Source organism: Octopus bimaculoides, chromosome 2, assembly GCF_001194135.2.
Source record: "Octopus bimaculoides isolate UCB-OBI-ISO-001 chromosome 2, ASM119413v2, whole genome shotgun sequence".
In the NCBI taxonomy this organism is placed as follows: Eukaryota; Metazoa; Mollusca; class Cephalopoda; order Octopoda; family Octopodidae; genus Octopus; species Octopus bimaculoides.
Window position 1 is genome coordinate 45,219,012 of NC_068982.1, and position 19,994 is coordinate 45,239,005.

Sequence of the window (19,994 nt, forward strand, 5' to 3'; positions counted from 1 at the left end):
CATTAGCTCAGACTAGCAAGACGGATTCACTTTAAAATTTGGAAGAGAACTGTAAAGCATACCAACAAAAATGGTTAGTACAAGGGAATAATGTCAAGATCAGTAAGGATTGTACCAACACTAGGACTAGTAACTGATAACCCAAGTCACACTTTGAAAACTATGCTTTGGCAATACAAATTTAAGAGACCTGCTATAAAAGACATGATAAATTAGATAAACTCCAGAGTGGAACAAAACTAGGTCGACTTATTTTTTTGTGGAAAACAGCATACCTGCTCAAGGATGTCATCAAAACATTACTCCTATGAAGCCATATGTTATTTCAATACCATCCCGAGGAAGAACTTTCCAGGGTAAGTGTAACCCCCTCCCCCTCTCCACAACATTGCTGGAATATTCTAAATGTACAAATAGATGTATTGATATAGCCATAGGACAGAAAATCTGTATTGTCTAGGAAGTCAGATTGTAACTAATGAAAATCATTTAATTAATACAAATTTAAAAAAGAAAAACAATTATAACTGTTTTGGAAAGTTACAACCACTATACTTATGGATGTTTTTGACAATGTTACTATAGATTTAGGTAGTAACCTTGAAAAGTTAGGGTTCTCATACAAAGAAGAAAGACCAAAAACGAATATACAACAAATTCAATCTGTAAGTCATTTAAAGAATAAACAAAATTTTTCTAAAGTATATGTAATTTTAAGTTATCAAAATATCCATAAGTAAGCATTGTTTCTTTATGATCTGTGGTGTGTTATGTAATATTTCTCTTAAACACATGTATGATTATTCTGTAGTTTTATTTGTGAAGAACTAATTCTATAGGAATATATATTTAACCTTTCTCAGCAGTAACTGAGTTATAGCAAATATGATGCACATACAAGTCTCTCACTGTGTTGGATATTTTTTGTACACTTCTCCTAAGGCATTGGACAATTTATTCTGGGCACCAACTGATATATAATCTTAGAGAACAAACATGTTTTTGGAATGTATCCTAGTTAAATAAAATAAAAGAACAAATCACAATTTTTTTTATATGAGGTTTACCGTAAAAACACATGTAATTTGGCACACCTGTGTAATTTATGCAGGTGATTTTCAGGATAAAAATTGTTAAAAAAAAGCTTCTCATGTAAAATTTGCATCCAAAAGTTTTCAGAATTGCTGATATGGCCGGGAAGAAAAGGTTTTCAACTTAGTCGTATTTAGCATAATTTCACTAATTTAATAGATTAGATTTTATTAATTTGTCATTAAAAAAAAATTATTTCTGTTTAACAAGTCACACATTAAAAGCTATTAAATTATAAAGTGTTTGTGTTGTTTATAATAAACTTTTTTTTACATTGCCCACAAGGGATTATGTCTGATCTTTAGCATACTGCTGTATGTCTTCTCAAATCACGATCACAGGAAAAGTTGTTGATAAGAATTATCAACAAAAATAAAGCTGATAAATACACACAGGTGTTGCAAATTAAGTTTAATTACCAATAAACATCAGATTGGATGACACTTTATTCAACTGAGTAAAATATGGCTCGGACTGTGATTACCACCATGAACATCAGACTTCAAAAAGTAGTTAACTATTTAATGGTTTTAGTAAATTTATACAGAAAAAATAAGCATTATACCATCCAGCATAAATAAAAGTCAACTTCATTATATTTAAGCTCTTAGTTTTTTCTGTAAAAACCTATTCTGACATTAAATGAGTCAACTTCTGGTACTAATGTATGTCTTTCTTCAACAAAAAAAAATTTCTAAAAAAATTCTGGAAATGATCTAATCATGTAATTTTTACACACCCTTAAAGTTTAATTTTGAGAATACATTTACCTTAGGGGTAAAGATCTCAAAGTCACTTTAGAACAACCCTAAAAACATTTTATAATACACACCATAGAACGACCAACAATGGAAAAAAAAAACAAACAAAAAAAAAACTTGCAAAATCTTAATTTTATGAAGAAATAAATGAAAATAAGTAAATAAATAAAATGAAATAAATTGCTTCAGAAATTAGGATTTGTCATATTTGAATTACTATGGTCATATAATTATATCTTTTATACATATATATAAACTTGTTTCCCCTTTTTATATCTTAGCTTTAGTTTTATTAACATTTACTTCTGAGAACATTTATGTGCAAAATTTATATATGAAGGCTTAGAGAAATAGTTTTTATGTAACTGGATTATGCAAGGTATTTTTGGTTTGATGGCTTCCACTAAAGTAAACAAACAATGGCCACCTTCCAAGAAGGCAAAAATTATTTCACCTTCTGAAGAAGTTTATAGCTTCAAAATCATCAAGAAGCTGAGATATTCTTTTAATCACCATGTACAAAAGAGTCCATGAAAATCAAGAGCAATGTGGTCTAATAGAATGAAAGACTGTGTTCAAGAGACAAAGCAACAAGAAACAAAACATCACTTTTTTTTATGGAAGAATTTCATAACAAGCAACTGAAATGAATTCACATATATTATCTGAAGATATCTGAAAGAATCTAGTCATAAAAAAAATCACTTGAAATGTACAAAAGAAAAGGACTAGGTTTTCTCTTTCCAAAATGTTATCTTCTCTGATGAATGATAATTTTTGCCTCTCAACTCAAATGGTCATCAATAGTAAAATTCATGAAAATCTACCTACAAAAGTTCAGGTTAGAGGTAGTAAAACACTGGGGTGTTTTACTAGTCAGAATATTGCACTGTTCATTGCATGCAAACACTCTAACAAAAAATTACACATTTTCTAGAGATAAATATACAGAGATACAATGGATGCTCAAGTATCCATTAACTGCTTAGGACACACTGGTTTCAATTGGTCTCAAAATAGTAAAACTTTTTGTGCAAATGTGGGCTCTAGAATCAGCTCATCTCTTTAATATTAGCAATAGATTATTACAGATGCTTTGGTTGAAAATGCCAATTATTCAAAGTCATCTTGAGGCATTTCTTGCACTTACAGCTCACCAAACCATAAGGTATTTAATTAACTCTCAAACTGCATCAAAGTTCTCAGGGTTTTCAAACACCACTTATACTGCTTTAGTTTGCACAGAAAATACAGAAAAAGTTCATTTCTTCATTTCAATAGCTAACCAGATTTTTATGCCATTTTTTCCTCCTCATGTTAAAATATGGTCTCTACTTAGATATCATTCTAGCTGGATATATACAGTTTTCTAATTTCTGCTCTACTACTGCATCTTGCTTTCAATCAGAATATTGTATATTAATCACACAAATTAGTCAAACTGAGATTCTCTGCCAATTCTACACTGATTATTCATGGTAGCTATTCTGCAACAATGCCAACCTATTGGAGACACCCAAATAAGTAACAGAGCAAATCCTCCACAAATTCATACCAAAACCTATAATTAATCCAAAAATAATCAAATGGTTAACAAGACGCAGTACTAGAGGTGAACATGTAAAAACATACAGCTTACAACATTAAGAGAAAATTCTTCTACCAACAAGTAGGTAGAGATGAACACTGTTATGAAATGCAGTAATTATTTTGATTATTCATGTTGAACAAGAAAAGAACTTCACAGTAGTCTAGACATTACCATAGAACAATGTATACACAAACTGGTTTTGTCCTCGTCAAATTCTTTACCTTCTCTCTATGGGCAATTATTCAACACTTGGTTAATTACTTAATTACAAACTACATCTTCAATATATATAACTAGAAAAAACAGATCATGTCAGTTGCCTTCATATCTAGCAGACCTAATACAACAAGTGATTATTGCCAATATTAATGTTGGGTCCCTTTTCTTGTTCAGTGACAATTAATTTCAATTTCCCAGAACCAAATATTTTATTTTTACCATTGAGAACTTTAGCAAAGAGAGCAAATGCTTTGCATCTGATGCCAGAATCTAGCTAAGTTGCCTGATTATTAACTATCTCACAACAATCAGACAGGGTTAGAAACTTTCTGACATCAAGGCAGACAAAGCTTTTTTTTCACTCTGATGACACTTACAAACACAACACTATGTGTCTTTCATCTTTTATGCTAACAGACACACTTGCATGTTTCTAGACAGAGATCTCTCCAAACTATGTTGTAAAAGGAATTTACAAATTCTTTCTAAGCCCCAGCACCATCATTCACACACTCTACATGCCAAAGAAATGAGTTAAAAAGATTAATTCTCTCCTTACTTCTTGTGAATAATACACACATTGAAGTGCCATACCGTTTTAACAACTAATCCTCATAATTTCTGAAAACCTTTAACTGATGTTAAATCCATATAGAAAACTGTATTTATACTCAACCAAACCTACTTTAACTTTGTACAGCTGCTAATCTTTTACAGATGTCTAAGAAATTCTGCAGAAAGAGTACTTCAGGAAACCCTCCACCCCATAGGCATACATGTGGCAAGATGTTTGCTTCCAAACCACATGGTTCTGGGTTGTCCCACTGCATGACACCTTGGTCAAGTGTCTTCTACTATAGTCTCAGGCTGACCAAAGCCTTGTGAGTAGATTTGGTATATGGAAACTGTAAGAAAAATGTTATGTATGTGTGTGTGTGTGTGTGTGTGTGCATCTGTATTTGTTCCCCATCTCTACTTGACAATAGGTGTTGGAGTGTTTACATCTTGATAACTTAGTGGTTCAGCAAAAGAGAGTGATAGAATAAGTATCAGGTTTAAAAAAAAAGTATTGGGGTCAATTTGTTCAATTAAAATTCTTCATGATGGTGCTCCAGCATGGCTGCAGTCTAATGACTGAAACAAGTAAAAGATAAGAGATATACACACTTCAGAATATACACAAAAAAGCTAAAGCTTAAAAAGGAAAATAGAATAAAATAGCTTTCACCCAAGACACAGGCAGTAACTTGTATCTTCTGCTATTGTAGCAGTCTCTCTCTGAAATGAGCTATTCATTACCTCTTCTACTTAAACCAATTCAGTACCTCACTTCTTAATGCTCATAACTCAATAGAATCTATATTTTGTATAAGTGTATCTTGCTGAAACTACCTTAGCCATTATATTACTAACCTTTAAACAGGTATTAACTGCTCTAATCTTAGTTGTTTGGATATCAGGCCTATTTCTGGAAACACTGGCTCTCACTGCATATACTCCTCAGAGAAACAAAACAGAATATGCAGTGTACAGTGCAGTGACTCTCAAATAGGGAGCCTTTGGCTCTAGGGGTGCAATTTCAGTCAAAGGTAGAACTACAAACTGAGCAATGTAAGAATGTACTCTCTCTCTCTCTCGAGAGAGAGAGAGAGAGAGAGAGAGAGAGAGAGAGAAAGAGAGAGAGAAATTCTTCCTCTGGGAGCCACATGCCTTTCATTTGAGAATCTGATATCATGGGTTATTTCCTAGTTTAGGTAAAGAACTTGGCCAAGGACCAAAAAGCATTAAAAAGAGAAACAATGAATTAGAAGGAAAAATGAGATTGTTCAGGGACATGCTAGAGAAAAGCTGAGTTATAAAAGCAGTAGCTACAACACTTTGCTGTAGTTGTTCCACATCTCTGCACTCAAATCCCATGAAGTTAAGGTTGTCTTTCATCTTTTCAGTCAATAAATAAAATACTTGTCTCTCTCAGAATCAGCTATATTACAGTCAGAAATGCGTTGTGAGACATACACACAACTTCCTTTTTTCTAAAAACCTTCCTACTCTCACAGTTATGCAACAAATTACTAACTACATCTAGTCAACCATCTGAACAGATCATAGGTGTCCCCCATGGTTAGTTACTCTTAGTGTACTAGTTATTTTGCACATACTCAGTATTAAGTTACTGTTTGTTTCCTTTCATTAACCAGCATTTTGGTCTTTGACATGTTGGTCATTTACATCATTTGTCCAGGCATGAAAAATTTTCTTTATACATCTCTGTGAGGAATTCTGGACAAAGCGATCAAATTGCAAAAACAAATTCTTCATGAAAACCAGTTCTTAAGCTGATGATCATGTACTGATACTTCAAAATCCTTCATTGAACTCGCTACAAATACATAGTCTTGCACAGTTTTCTTAGCACTGTCAAAATTTTTTTCCAGATATACAAACACAAAGCCTTAAAAAAAAACCCCCTCCCATTGCAAATGTCTAACAGAGGTTCCACATTCCACCTTAAATTAAAACTGCACTCTTACAAGCTGACTTAATATCAACTTTATTAACACTCTCTTACTTTCAAAACTTGGTCCATCAGGTTAACCTTTTAGCATTTAAACCGACCATATCAGGCCCTAATATTCAAGTTTAAACCAGCCAGATACAGCTTTCACAACTATCCTATGATGTCATTCTAAAAATAAACAATCATATCACCATCCTCTTGAAGCTTTGAAATAATGCAAGATTAATTCATAACAATGTGAATAAATAAGCATTATATTTGAGAGAGTAATTTAAATGCTAAAGGGGTTAGGGTCTCTGTAAATGCTCCCCTCCACTACATTCTCATTTACCTTCGTAGTATTTAATCATGACACTGTTATAGCAGGTATTGCTGTGCAGTAAAGAAGCTTGAATCCTAACCATATGGTTTTGGGTTCAATCTCACTGTGCATCACCATGAGTGTCTTCTACTATAGTCCCAGGTTAACCAAAGCCTTTTGAGTGGATCTGGTAGACAGAAACTGAAAGAAGCCTGGTGTGTGCGTATATGTGTCTCCCTTATACAGACATCTCATGATGGTTATAGAGGAACATCACCATCATAGAAATGTTTATTTCCAATTTTCTGAGAAAAACATGTTTAGCAATGGGGAAATATTAATTTGCTTGTAAATAGGTGAGGGTTGATGGCATCTGGGTATAGAAAATCTGCCTCAATAAATTCCGTCTAGTGCAGCCAAGTATGGATAAGAGGATGTTAAAAAGCAACAATGATGATGTCTGTTTGTTAGATCAACCACTGAAGATAACACCTTCCTGCTCTGACTGACTAACAAGCATAACAACTATGTGACCTGACACTTTCAACATCTCATTAGCAAATATAGAATGTGCTGAACTCTGTTCAGCAATGCTGCTAAAATGTTACTGTTTTGGCCAGAAAGTCTGTTCCTTGTGCATGTACACTCATTAGAGATTTTACACTTCAACAAAGTTTGACATGAACTTGCATTGAGACAGGTTACATTTTGTGTGCTTTGGATCACCCTGAAAAATGGAGGACCAAAATGAACATTATTGACACGTCATGCACATTTCAAAAAAGTGCCAGAAAGTAATAGAAACGTGCAGGAAGATAAGCACTGTGTACAGAGAGCATGCTGTTATGGAATATGTGTGCCAGAAGTGGTTTTCAAGATGTCGATCAGGAAATTTTTTAGTCCTTGCTCTGGCTGGCTAACTGAGATTAACAGCAACAAAATGAAAAAGTTAATAAACACCAACCCCTGTTATATGACCAGGATGATCACCGATATACTCCAAATACCAAAATCAATTTTTGAAAATCATCCTCATCAACTTGGTTATATCAGCAGGCTTGATGTTTAGGGCCCACATCAGCTGAATGAGGCTAATCTCAGCTAATAGATTTCCATCTGTAAATCATTGCAGAAAAGTGAAGACAATTCCTTTTTTAAGGGAATAGTGACAGGGGATAAAAAAAGGATCATCTATAACAAAGTGAAGAGCAAATGATCCTGGGGTAAGTGCAGTGAACCACCACAAACAACTTCCAAAACAGGACTTCTCCCCAAGGTTATACTTTCAATTTGGTGGCATTGGAAGGGTGTTGTCAATCACAAACTTCTTCCTAAGGACTGGACCATTAATTTGGATATCTGCTGTGACCAGCTGGACAAATTAAATGCCAGAAGTGGCCAGCACTATGGCAATGGCAGAAGATACTAGAATGAAATGGTAATTATATCACTGAATAAATCACTTTGTATTTAAAACCTGTGCCTTATTTTTGTTTAAAGAAAACCAAACAAACTTTTTATCCAACCCAACAAAATGACTTTCATAATGTACCACTTAGAGTATTTCATTGTATTTTTTCTCATAATAGTAATGCTTAGTAACATCTTCCTTTTCACTGTCACTAGACAAAGTTATCTTAATTCATACAAACACATTGTCTTGGAATTTGTTTTACGCAAGAGAGGGATATTATGATTTCTACAACTTTCTCCCACTAAGTCTACCTCATCCTTCATCGTAACTGTTGAAGAGATCATTTCTTAGCATGGAAGAACTTGGTGTTCACAACAATCTGTCTGTTACATCTTTTTAAAAGTAAAAACCAATCTGATATGACTGCTAGACAGAGAGGTAACTGGATGGCTGGTATTGTGTTGCAAATAGTAAGAAAAACATTCGAGCGAGGTCGTTGCCAATGCCGCTGGACTGGCTCCTGTGCAGGTGGCATGTGAAAAACACCATTTTGAGCATGGCCGTTGCCAGTACCGCCTGACTGGCCCTCATGCCAGTGGCATGTAAAAGCACCCACTACACTCTTTGAGTGGTTGGTGTTAGGAAGAGCATCCAGCTGTAGAAACTCTGCCAGATCAGATTGGAGCCTGGTGCAGTCATCTGGTTCGCCAGTCCTCAGTCAAATCGTCTAACCTATGCTAGCATGGAAGGCAGACGTTAAACAATGATGATTTGTTTTCAAGGGTCATGATTCCTATTTCCTTCTTGTTCCATGGTCATAGCTTACATATCCCAAGTGTACCGGTCATGGTGTGTCTGGCTGGCTATGATAATTGCAATTACCGATTATGACAATATTGATGTCAGCAATTATTAAGGTAGTGTATATAAAGGGTTACATAGAACCAGACATTTTGACTGTTTGTTAATCACAGAAGTCAATCATAAACGGACTATATAGGCTATCATGATGCCTATTACCAGCATGAAGTTAATTAGTCCATCACTTATTCTAGCATCTCAATTACTCATCCATACTGGGGTATGGATGAGAATTAGTGTGTTCTGTGCCATAGAAGAGGTATATGAAGCATTTCTCCACACTTGGTCCATTTTTCTTTTTTTAAAAAAAACACACTCATTTTCTATTTTGACACCTTAAAGGAGATTTTTAGTTACGTTGATCTGAAATTAAGATCCTAAAATTAAGAAATTTGTCATTGCTACGTAGGATTGTTTGATGATGGCCAAAGAATGCTCATACATGCATCCCCCACCACAGTACATAACATTGACATGACAAGTGTTAGTCCTGTTAAGAAGACTTATGACTGGATGCCCCTCATAATAATTACTCAAAGAGTAAAGTAAGAGAGCATCATTTTACAAAACTAAGGGTTTTCTTCACTCAGTATCAGTTTTAATTCATAATGGTTAGAGTTCTTTTTGTATTGCTAAGTACTTGTTAACCTGGCGATTCTTTGGCTACGGTCCATATTTCCTTATTGGAGTAGGTTTGGTGAGGAGTTGGACTTTAGCTCAGACCAGCCTGGTATGTGACATGTTCTAGGTAGGATGGGGTATTATAGATGCCAGTGTTAGGTGCTATCATGCTGTTTTGAAACTTGACTTTCTGTTAGATGTTTGATATTACTGCCTTTCATTGTAGGTGAATCAATTGATATAGATAGTTGATATTTACAATATTTATGTACTTTCTCATGGTGTCTAAATATATATTTATATATTTTATTGTTTTGGTATAGCAAGAGAGACTGTGCCCGTGGTCTTCACTGGCCTCTGCTAAGACTAATGAAATTGATAGGATTATTGAGCAGTTGCAGGGGGCTGATGTTCTGAGTAGGATGAACTCAATGTAGTGGTTAGTACAAGAAATTGGAATGGACAGAAGATGAATAGAGAAGAGGCAAACAAATTGGGAGTATTTGAGTGAAGGAAGTTTCATGAAACCAGTGATCTGCAAGGAACAGAGGCCTCTGTTGTAGTGATACAAAAGGCTGGGGAGGAGTCAACATGTCTGTTGCTCTATGTGAGTGACTTCATGCTAATCAATGCAATTCAGTTGAAATAACTACTTTGCTTTTTGCACATGATACATAAATATACTAACATATCAACAACTTTAAATAATCCCTACCCTAATACTAGCTAAAAAGAAATTTAAAATTAAAAATAGGGATGGAAACTATTCTGACTAAGTGCAACACTAACAACATATTCGTAATATTTAAAGATTCAGGAAATGTGTTTCCAAATGCGATGTGGTAGGAGAGAAGTGTGTTTGCATGGATGATGGTTCATTTGCAGTTAGTGATTCTGCAAACAAAGAGGCTTGGAAGTGTCACTATGAAAGGATGCTAAATGTAGAAAATGCATGGGAACAAGAGAGTCTGCCTAATGTGGATGCAACAGAGGAACCAGCTATCTGAATAGACAGTAGCTTGGAAAATAAAGCAATTAAGGATATGAAGACAGGGAAAGCCCCCAGTTCATCGAGAATCACCGCTGAAATAATTAAGATATCTGGCAGAGTGGGATAGGCCTAGTCACCTGCAAAGTTAATCAGGTTGTTGGCAATAGAGTCATATCCAATGACTGGTATAGCAGCATTATAGTTAACTGCTACAACAGTACAGTAAAGGTGACACATATACAGAAATATCAAATTGCTGGACCAGACGATGAAAGTTTCAGAGAGGGTCATAGCTTAACTAACTAGGAAGAGTTAATCTAGATGAAATGCACTTCGGTTTCATGCAAGAGAGAAGCACTACTGAGGCTATATTCTGGTAAGGCTTGTAGTAAAACATGATAAAACAATTTATTTCACAGACTTTTGGAACAATTCTGACTCTTAAACCCAATTTTTCACTTGACATTCAAGTTGTACTAGTTTACTATATCAATTTATTCGGCTTGCAGAATTTGGTCTCTTCAGCAGTACTAGCGCTTGTACTATGGAATTTGTATCCTGCTTCATCTTAAAGGCAGTTGAACTCTTGTAAACCAAATCTATTCATGTCTTCCACTATATTCTTGTCAGACTGAGTTCTAAAATTTAATGTTTGAACACATTAAAAGTGCCTGTTGCACACAATTGTTCTGCATTCTAAAAGTCTGTAAAATAAATTGTTTTATTAGAACATAAGAAATTATTGCCTTCTGATTCTTTTTGCACACAGTTGATTTTCTTCATTATGACAATCTTGAATAAAACTAATGTTTGTACCAATTGAATTTATCATGGTTATTTGAAAGTATATTTTGACAACCTTTGCATATTGATTTATAAGGTGTTTAATAACTTTCTGTACCGTGCCATATTACTGACTATCTTACTTTTTACTAAAGGCTACTCCAGGAGATTTGGCCAAAAATAAACCTCTGTACTTGGCTTTTGTTGACATGGAGAAAGACTTTGACATGGTCCCCTGCTAATGGTTGATAAGAGCTGTACAAGCCATGTACAGGGATGCTATCGTCATCATCATTTAACATCTGTTGTCCATGCTGGCACCCTAGAAGGCTGTGCTGGGATCCAGTCTGATTTGTCAAGGTTTTCTATGGCTGGATGCCCTTCCTAATGACAACCACTCCAAGAGCGCAAATGGCACTTTTACATGCCACTGGCATGGGTGCCGTTTGTGTGACACCGCTATCTGCCACGACTGATTTTGCTCGGCTTGATGGGTCTTCTTCTCAAGCAGAACATAATGCCAAAGGTCTTGGTCATTGCCTCCATGAGGCCCAACACTCGAAAAGAACTCAGCTACTTTGTCTCCATGAGGCCCAACACTCAAAAGAAACTCAGCCATTTTGTCTCTATGAAGTCCAACGCTTGAGAGGAATGCAGCCACTTTGCCTTCGTTAGACCCAACACTCAAAAGGTACTCAGCCACTTTGCCTCCATCAGGCCCAATGTTCAATTGTTGATTTTTTTTATATGAGCCACCAGCATGGGTGCACTTGGCTTGACGGCTCCGCTTAAGCAGAGTACATCACCAAAGGTCTTGGTCACTAGTCATTGCCTCTGCGAGGTTCAAAGTTCGAAGGTCATGCTTCACCACATCGTCCCATGTCTTCCTGGGTCTATCTTTACCACAGGTTCCTTCCACAGAGTTCAGCACTTCTTTACACAACTGTCCTCGCCCATATGCATCACATGACCAACCCAGCACAGTCGTCTCTCTTGCACACATCAGATTCCTCTTATGCCTAACTTTTCTCTCAAGATGCTTACACTGTCGAACATGCACACTGGCATTGTACATCCAGCGAAGTATGGGCTGTAATAGCGCATGTTTCACTGCCATGCAGCATAGCTGTTCGCACACAATAAAGTGAAAGTCAGCAATGAGTATAGCAATGAATTTAGTGTACAGGTAGGAGTTCATCAAGGTTTGGTTCTCAGCTCTCTCTTATTCATCATTGTCCTCCAGGACATAACAGAGGAATTTAAGACTGGCTACCCTTGGGAGTTCCTCCATGTTGATACCTTGTTCTTATAGCTGAATCACTACTAAAATTGGAGAAGAAATTTCAGGTGTGGAAGCAAGGTCTGGAACAAAAGGGCCTTAGAGTTAATTAAGTAAAGACCAAATAAGTAGGAACACAGACAAATCACAAATCTCTTCATGGAGATGACCCTGCTTGATATGTAGAAAAGGTGTAGGTAGAAACTCCATAAGGTGTACCCAGTGCAAGTTATGGACACACAAGAGGTGCAGCAGTATCGGAGGAAGTGGTTAGTCTTTGTGTGTGGCAGATGTGCAGGTACAAATGACACTAAGAATGTACAGAAAATAGATTTCCTCAAATGCCCAGTGGGATACTTAGAAGTAGTAGATAGCTTTTGTTACTTAGGTGACCAAGTCAGCAGTGGAGGAGGATGCTCTGACAGTGTAGCTGTTAGAATAAGAACAGGCTGGGCAAAGTTCAAGAGAACTTCTACTTTGTTGGTAACAAAGGGCCTCTCTGTCAGAAAGGCAATTTGTATGATGCTTGTTTCAACAGTCATGCTACATGCTAGTGAAACATGGGCTGTGACTACAGAGGACATGCAAAGGCTTAGAAGAAATGAACCCAGCATGCTCTACTGGATGTGTGACAGTGCAAATGTTTTAAAATAAAAACTGAGTATAAGAGACTTCAGATGTAGTGTGCAAGAGAGAAGACTGCATTAGTATGGCCATGTGATATGTATAGATGAAAACAGCTGTGCAAAGAAGTGCCAATCTCTAATTGTGGAGTGAACCTGGGGAAGGAGTAGATCCAGGAAGATGTGGGACGAGATGGGGGGGGGTATGATTTTCAGTTGTTGAGTCTCATGCAGGCAATGACAAGTGACCGAGATTTGCTCTGCTTGAGAAGATACATCAAGCTAAGGGAATTGTGATTGTTGCTTTAGTCACACGTAAAGGGAACCCGTGCCGGTGACGCATAAAGGGAACCCGTGCCAGTGACGCGTAAATGGAACCCGTGCCGGTGACGCGTAAAGGGAAACCGTGCCGGTGACACATAAAAAACACCCAGTACACCCTGTAAAGTGGTTAGCGTTAGGAAGGGCATCCAGTTGTAGAAGCCAAGCCAAAACAGACGACTGGAGCAGGTTCAGTTCTCCGGCTTACCAGCTCCAGTCAAACCGTTTAACCCATGCCAGCACGGAAACAGACGTACGATGACGATAATGATGATGGTCATGTTTAGTATAATACTAGGTTAGTTCCTTTTGTTTGAACATTTTAACTTCGAATGTTTAAGTGTTTGTACGACCAACCCAACCCAACTATTATTATCCTACATACAAATTAAAACATCTCTATCATATGCTTGTTTTTCACACAAGTAAAGAGTAACTAGTTTTGTATCCTTTTGAATATAAATTTTAATCATGATATACAAATAATGATATCTACATTATTCTAGGGTGATAAAAGAAACAAGGAGTGTAATGTGTTTTAGACAAGGAGTGTAATGTGTTTTTGACAATGTTGATTGTGGCATGAAAGAGAACACAGATAACACGAGTTACTTTGGATACAGGCCAACCAGCTGAGAGAAACAGTTGTTTCCTATTCTGTCACTGTCAGAGACACTCAACATTTGTGAACTTTGCCAAACAGATAAATACACGTAGTTCGAAGTTGTTCATCCCAATTAAAACCTCACCGAGCAAACTTATGATCAAAAGCATTCCAATCATGACCATCCTGTCTTTTTTAGTATACATAGAACTATATCAGCTAATGTATCTATCCTATCCATATGCAAAGCAGAAGATTGATATGAGGAACATTTGGCAGTTATTTTTAGCAGGAGGAGCGACCACTTAAAGTCTTCTTGGTATGCTTTTAACCACAGGTAATAATATACCCACTGTTTGGGACGGCAACAGTCCTGTGGGAATGAATAATTTGTGCCTGTATAATTCCTTCAGCTGAAGAAACTACTAATATAGATCAGGATCCTATTCAAAAAGAGAGTTGTCTCCATACTATAAAAACTAGATATATGCATCATTTGCCTCTTGGATCCTTATTATTTAGTAAAAGTATTATCCTTTATCTTTTATGGTCAATGAAAAACAATCGTGGATATTTTTCAATAAAATTTTAAACGAATTGGCCTTAGACTGATTCGCCAAAAGCTTTTGCTAAAAAAAAAAATGCGAAGAACAAAGACTTCCAAAATAAGACAGCCACGCCAAAATGTCTTTAAATATTTCATCATTTAGTCATTGCTGTAAGTTTTATCTTGTGACATAATTATAGGAAGTGAAAACTAACAAAATACGGAAATTTTTTAAAAAAGAAATCCATTAAAATCACACAAAAACCAAAAAAAAACCTTTTTATGTACTCGTATCCTTAGAAATCTTTATTTAAAAAACAAAAAAAAAACAACTTAAAATTGTGAACTATTAACAGAAGAGTAAAAAATAAGTTAACCAAAATGATGAAGTGAAGAGTGAATGTTACGTTGTATCATAAATGCATCGACGCAAACTGTCTGCCGTGTAGCTTTAGAATACGTAGCTTAAATGCATATGTACAAAAGCGTGTGTGTGTGTGTGTGTGTATATTGATATATGTGTGTGTGTGTATATATTGATATATATGTGTGTATGTATGGGGAAGCATATGTTACATAAATGTGATACGTATCTAGTATCCGAATATATTCGAACACATGTAATTTATGTTAGAAATGTATATAGCTCCAAACCTTAGGACAACTCGATGATTTATAAAATGATGGGAAGAAAAGTGTCAGGCAATTTATTATAGATCAATGAAGTCCGATTAAGCAAAATCTAATCTACTTAATATCAAAGGGATATTGTGAAGTAAGATGAGGGGGATAAAATATCAAGTCGGTAAAAAAAAACCCCCAAAACCCCCCCTCAAAAATGAGTTTTAAGGAACGGAACAGATGAGTACATAGGAAGAAATCTGGTTTAACTAAAAAAAAAAAAAATTCTACCAAATACATTTCCTTTTATAAATTAAGGAACGTGCTGTGTGTGTGTGTGTACATTGTCAGGGATATAATACGTATGATTGTTTTATTGGTAGATAAAGAATACAGGAACAAAAAAGAAACAACTGCAGAATTATTCGAAGACAAGACAGAAATAGAGACGACTATATAAAACGACAAATTACTAAGAGATATAACCATGCACATTCTTAATAGACCATAGCTTACTTGGAACTAACAATATGGCTACAGCTCTGGTGTGACTACTTAAATGAGGAATATTAGCGAAGACAAAAGCAATTGTTTCATAATTAAGGATGTATCGATATCACTTAAGTGTTGGTTATTGTTAAAATCTGTCTTTTTGAACAGGAATTAATCGGTATATTCAGTAATTATCGAATTGGGGAAGGTGGGGGTCTGGTCACTGCTGAAGTAGTGTGATTCCTCACTTGAAGGCAATCAAGAAATGTGTGAGTGTGTAATTAAGAAATTATTTGTTAGAAACTAAAATACATCAATAAGGATGGTATTCTAAAGATTTACCACTTAAAAAAAGTCAGATTGAATTATTAAGATTTTAATGAAACGTTAAAGTGTAGGAGTCGATGAAAGATTAAATTACAAGAGATTAATATACATAAATAGAATATTAGTCTAAACTATTTTTTAAAATATGCACATATCTTAGTATATTTACGTATGTTTGTTTGAGAATAAATTAAAAATTATGATTTATTACAATATCAAAGGAAAGCTGCTGAAATTTGGAAATCAGACTAAGACGCATATATAAAAATTATAAGTATCAAGCCTTCGGTTATTTCAAGAATATTGCTCGAGACCGGAGAGCTATTAGTGACAATATTCTTTTATAAAATTATAACTTAATGTCTAATAATTTACTGGTTATTCGCAATTATTTTTTAAATCTTACCGTGACGGCCACCTGTCGAAGAAATCTCATAAGACATCCACAAAATAAATAATAAGCTTTGGCAATTCCTGTATCTTCGTCGACTGAACGATATTGAGCATGCGTGTAATTATGTAAATCAGACCAGCTTAAAAACTAATATAGTTCGTCAAATATATTGTGAAAGGATAAAATATAGCTATAACTTTTTCGTATTAAAAAAAATATTATCAAGTTATATGAAACTTGCCGCAGATTCTCGTCGAAAGGTTAGTTCAATGACAAATATGGCGACCTCCAGTGATTTGACTATCACGTGCGATGAGTTTCTCTTGTTTCAGGTTTGTTACGATTATCGTCCTCTTGACTCTATTATTCTTTGTATGAGCTATTTCCTATATACATAGAGAGTGGAAGTCTATTATGCAGTTTATTTTATTTTATAATGAAAACTTATACACATTTCCGTCCTGGATGATTTGTTTTCTTATTTTGCTCCCTACATGTTTTGTACAAGGTTAAATAAGTTGTATGTTTTAGCGTTATTTCTTGTTTTTGAAAGGTTACTCAAATCTACTATAAGCTAATGTAATATATGGAATTTCATATATGAGGTTCGTATTTTAATGATTTGTCTAACTCTGAGTACACATTATTATAGTACAATAAATTGGAAATTAGGTGCCGACGGCCTAGCCTTAATCGCCCGGCCACCGGAATGCCCCCCCGCCACCTATTTAGTAAACAAGTATACGCAGGTCTCTGACTTGCCAACGACATGCTGAGGCTTAATCCAGCAGCGGCCCGATATCGGCTGAATGGAATTAGTAAACTAATATTGATTATATATGTGTGTGTGAATGCTGTAGTAGGCGTATTTTATCGTAGCACCAGCATTACAGAGGTTACCATGTCTTCGACGGACAAGATTAAAGGATTCTCTCGACCCTTTGTTGTCTGCGTCCTGGGTACGTTTTGTCATGGCACCAACACTAGTGAAGTTGCCTTGTAACCTGCAAGACAAACGAGTCTACGTCACTATATACTGTCTCTGTTAAGGTGCAGTGGCGTAGCTAGAGGGTGTTGCCTGCATAGCCCTTGATTTTCTTGCCTCGCTCACCAAGCTCCCCAAGCCTATACAGGCATATATAGCACAGTCAAAAGTGCGGCCCCTATAAAAGCGTCACCCGGGGCGGTCTGCTTCCCTCCTCCTTTGCCAAGTCGGTAGAAGAGTCAGTGCAGATGAACTAAGGTGAGACGGAGAAAGATGTGTATGAAGGAGGAGAGGTTTGGGTGACAAGATGGTAGAAGACAAATGGAAGAGCCTGCTAGAAGAAATAATGACCAGATGTAATAAAAGAAACTAATGCTGCTACATGAATCGTCATAGAATAGGTAATAAGAAAGAATGTGACAGAAGTCAGTTTAATGTCCATTTTTCTTGCTGGCATGGATTGGATTGTTTGCTAAAGTCCATTGAGTTGGAGGACTGCATTATGCTTCAATGTCTGCTTTGGCATCGGCTCCATAAGTTGGATGCCCTTCTCTTAGCATATTTTTGCTGCATTTATGCAAATTATATAAGCCATAAAAAGTGTTCTAATATTTTTTGTATATGTCTAAGTTTCTTGTCTGCTGAAAAATAAGATAGGATAATTGTGGTGAAGATACCTATTGAGGTGGAAACAAGTCTACATCTGTCCTCTTGTCTTCAGACAATCAAACTGTCTTTTCTTGAATAGCATGACGATTTTGGAGACTTCTTGATTCTTCAGATTATCTCCCCTTTCTCATTTTGAGCTAATATCAATTGCCAACATTCAATTGGTCTGCCTTCTTTGGAAGCAGAGATGATTTCAATAAATCTAGAATTCATCCTGTATGTTATTCAATATACCCTTATTCATCTATGTATGTATAAACTGTGCAAAAGAGGAATCAGATATAATGTGCAAGAGGGAAGACTACACTGGTACAGGCATGTGATGCTTGTGGATGATGCTTATAACAGTTGTGTAAAAAAAGGTGCATAACCCTCAAAGGGAATGGAACCTGTAGAAGAGGGAGATTATGGAAGATTTGGGACAAAGTGGTGGAGACTGATTTGAAGTTTACAAAGGAGATGACCAAGGACAGTGTTGATTACTAACATACAGTGACAAATGTACTGTAAGAATGGTGGTAGTGAGGCATATGTATATATTTCTATTGTATATTAGTGACAGAGGCAGTATTAATACTGAGATATACAGTAATCATTTGCCATATCGCAGTTCACCTATTGCACCCTCGGTACATCGCAGTTCACCTATTGCACCCTCGGTACATCGCAGATTCTTCTGGCTAATATATGTAAATTTATATCATGGACTGCTCAGTATATCGCAGTTTCTGCAGCCGATAGGTATATACATGTTTTGGGATTTTAATCATTTCTGTGGTAAAATAAACACTTTCACGCCTAAAAATTGATAAATCAATAAATGGAAATACAGTACAGTACTGCACTGTATAACACAATAATTCAAATGTATTAAAAGAAAATATGTAGTGTACCGTAGATGAGTAAACAAAGAATCGCACATACAGTATGGAAAATGAAACTCAGGAGGCAAGTGTGTGGTGTTGTTTTGCATTTAAAATATATATATACAAATTATAAAAATAACTTTAAAAAAAATATGCAATACAGTACTGTTTCTATTTCATGGATTTGGGATGTAACACCCGAGGGATTACTGTAGATATTTCTATTGTTGTGTCCTCATCTGATACTTCCCCTATCTCTGATAAACTTTCATCTCTGTAGCATTAATCTTTTTTTAGTCCACTCACTGTTCACTGGCTTCACTGTCCACTTGCCTTGCTGCTGACTCTTCTCTCTCTCTCTATCACTTATCTCCTTATCACTCATCTCTCTCCACTCACTCTCGCTTCTATTTACAGTATTATGCTGCCAGTATAACTCAGGCTAGCAGAGGATCTTTTCTACTCACTGTACTCTGACACTCAAACTGTCTACTATTTAGTGTATCATGACACTTATCTCACAAGAGCTAGCATTTGCCCTAACACCCCTCTTGCTCATCATAAGGCCTATATGTAATGGACGACATCAAATCTGTTTGTATCTAATTCATTCCATCACCCTTTCTTTACTATCCATCAGGACTTTCTCTTACTAGGTCACTTGTTATTGATATTGACCACTCGAGAGAGTCAGTTTAGATGAGATGCAGTTTGGGTTCGTGCCAGGGAAAAGCACCACTGATGCTATATTTCTGGTAAGACAGTTGCAGGAGAAATACCTAGCCAAAGATAAACCTTTGTACCTGGCTTTCGTTGACATGGAGAAAGCCTTTGACAGGGTCCCCCGATCCCTTATCTGGTGGTCAATGAGGAAACTAGGGATAGAAGAATGGTTAGTGAGAGCTGTGTGAGCCATGTACAGAGACGCTATCAGTAAGGTGAAGGTTGGCAACAAATTTAGTGAAGAATTCCGGGTAGAGGTAGGGGTCCACCAAGGTTCAGTCCTCAGCCCCTTCCTATTTATCATAGTCCTCCTGGCAATAACAGAGGAATTCAAGACAGGATGCCCCTGGGAGCTCCTCTATGCTGATGACCTTGCTCTAATTGCTGAGTC

The 19,994-nt window shown here is 36.1% G+C and overlaps 2 protein-coding genes across 3 annotated transcripts in view; one reads left to right on the plus strand and one right to left on the minus strand.

The window, feature by feature from the left end:
* The window catches only part of LOC106879430 (importin subunit alpha-7), a 55,743-nt gene extending 39,241 nt beyond the window's left edge, over positions 1–16,502 (minus strand). Inside the window, exon 1 of one of the 2 annotated variants that reach the window (XM_014928987.2) lies at positions 16,373–16,502. In XM_014928987.2, coding sequence (XP_014784473.1) covers positions 16,373–16,402 — 30 coding nt within the window. In that variant the 5' untranslated portion in view covers positions 16,403–16,502. The remainder of the gene's footprint in view (positions 1–16,372) is intronic. The other variant, XM_052976953.1, reaches the window with a different exon arrangement.
* An 88-nt stretch (positions 16,503–16,590) lies between these two features.
* Positions 16,591–19,994, plus strand: part of LOC106879438 (protein MIX23) — a 26,247-nt gene continuing 22,843 nt past the window's right edge. The window contains exon 1 of the mRNA XM_014928996.2: positions 16,591–16,692. Coding sequence (XP_014784482.1) covers positions 16,591–16,692 — 102 coding nt within the window. The remainder of the gene's footprint in view (positions 16,693–19,994) is intronic.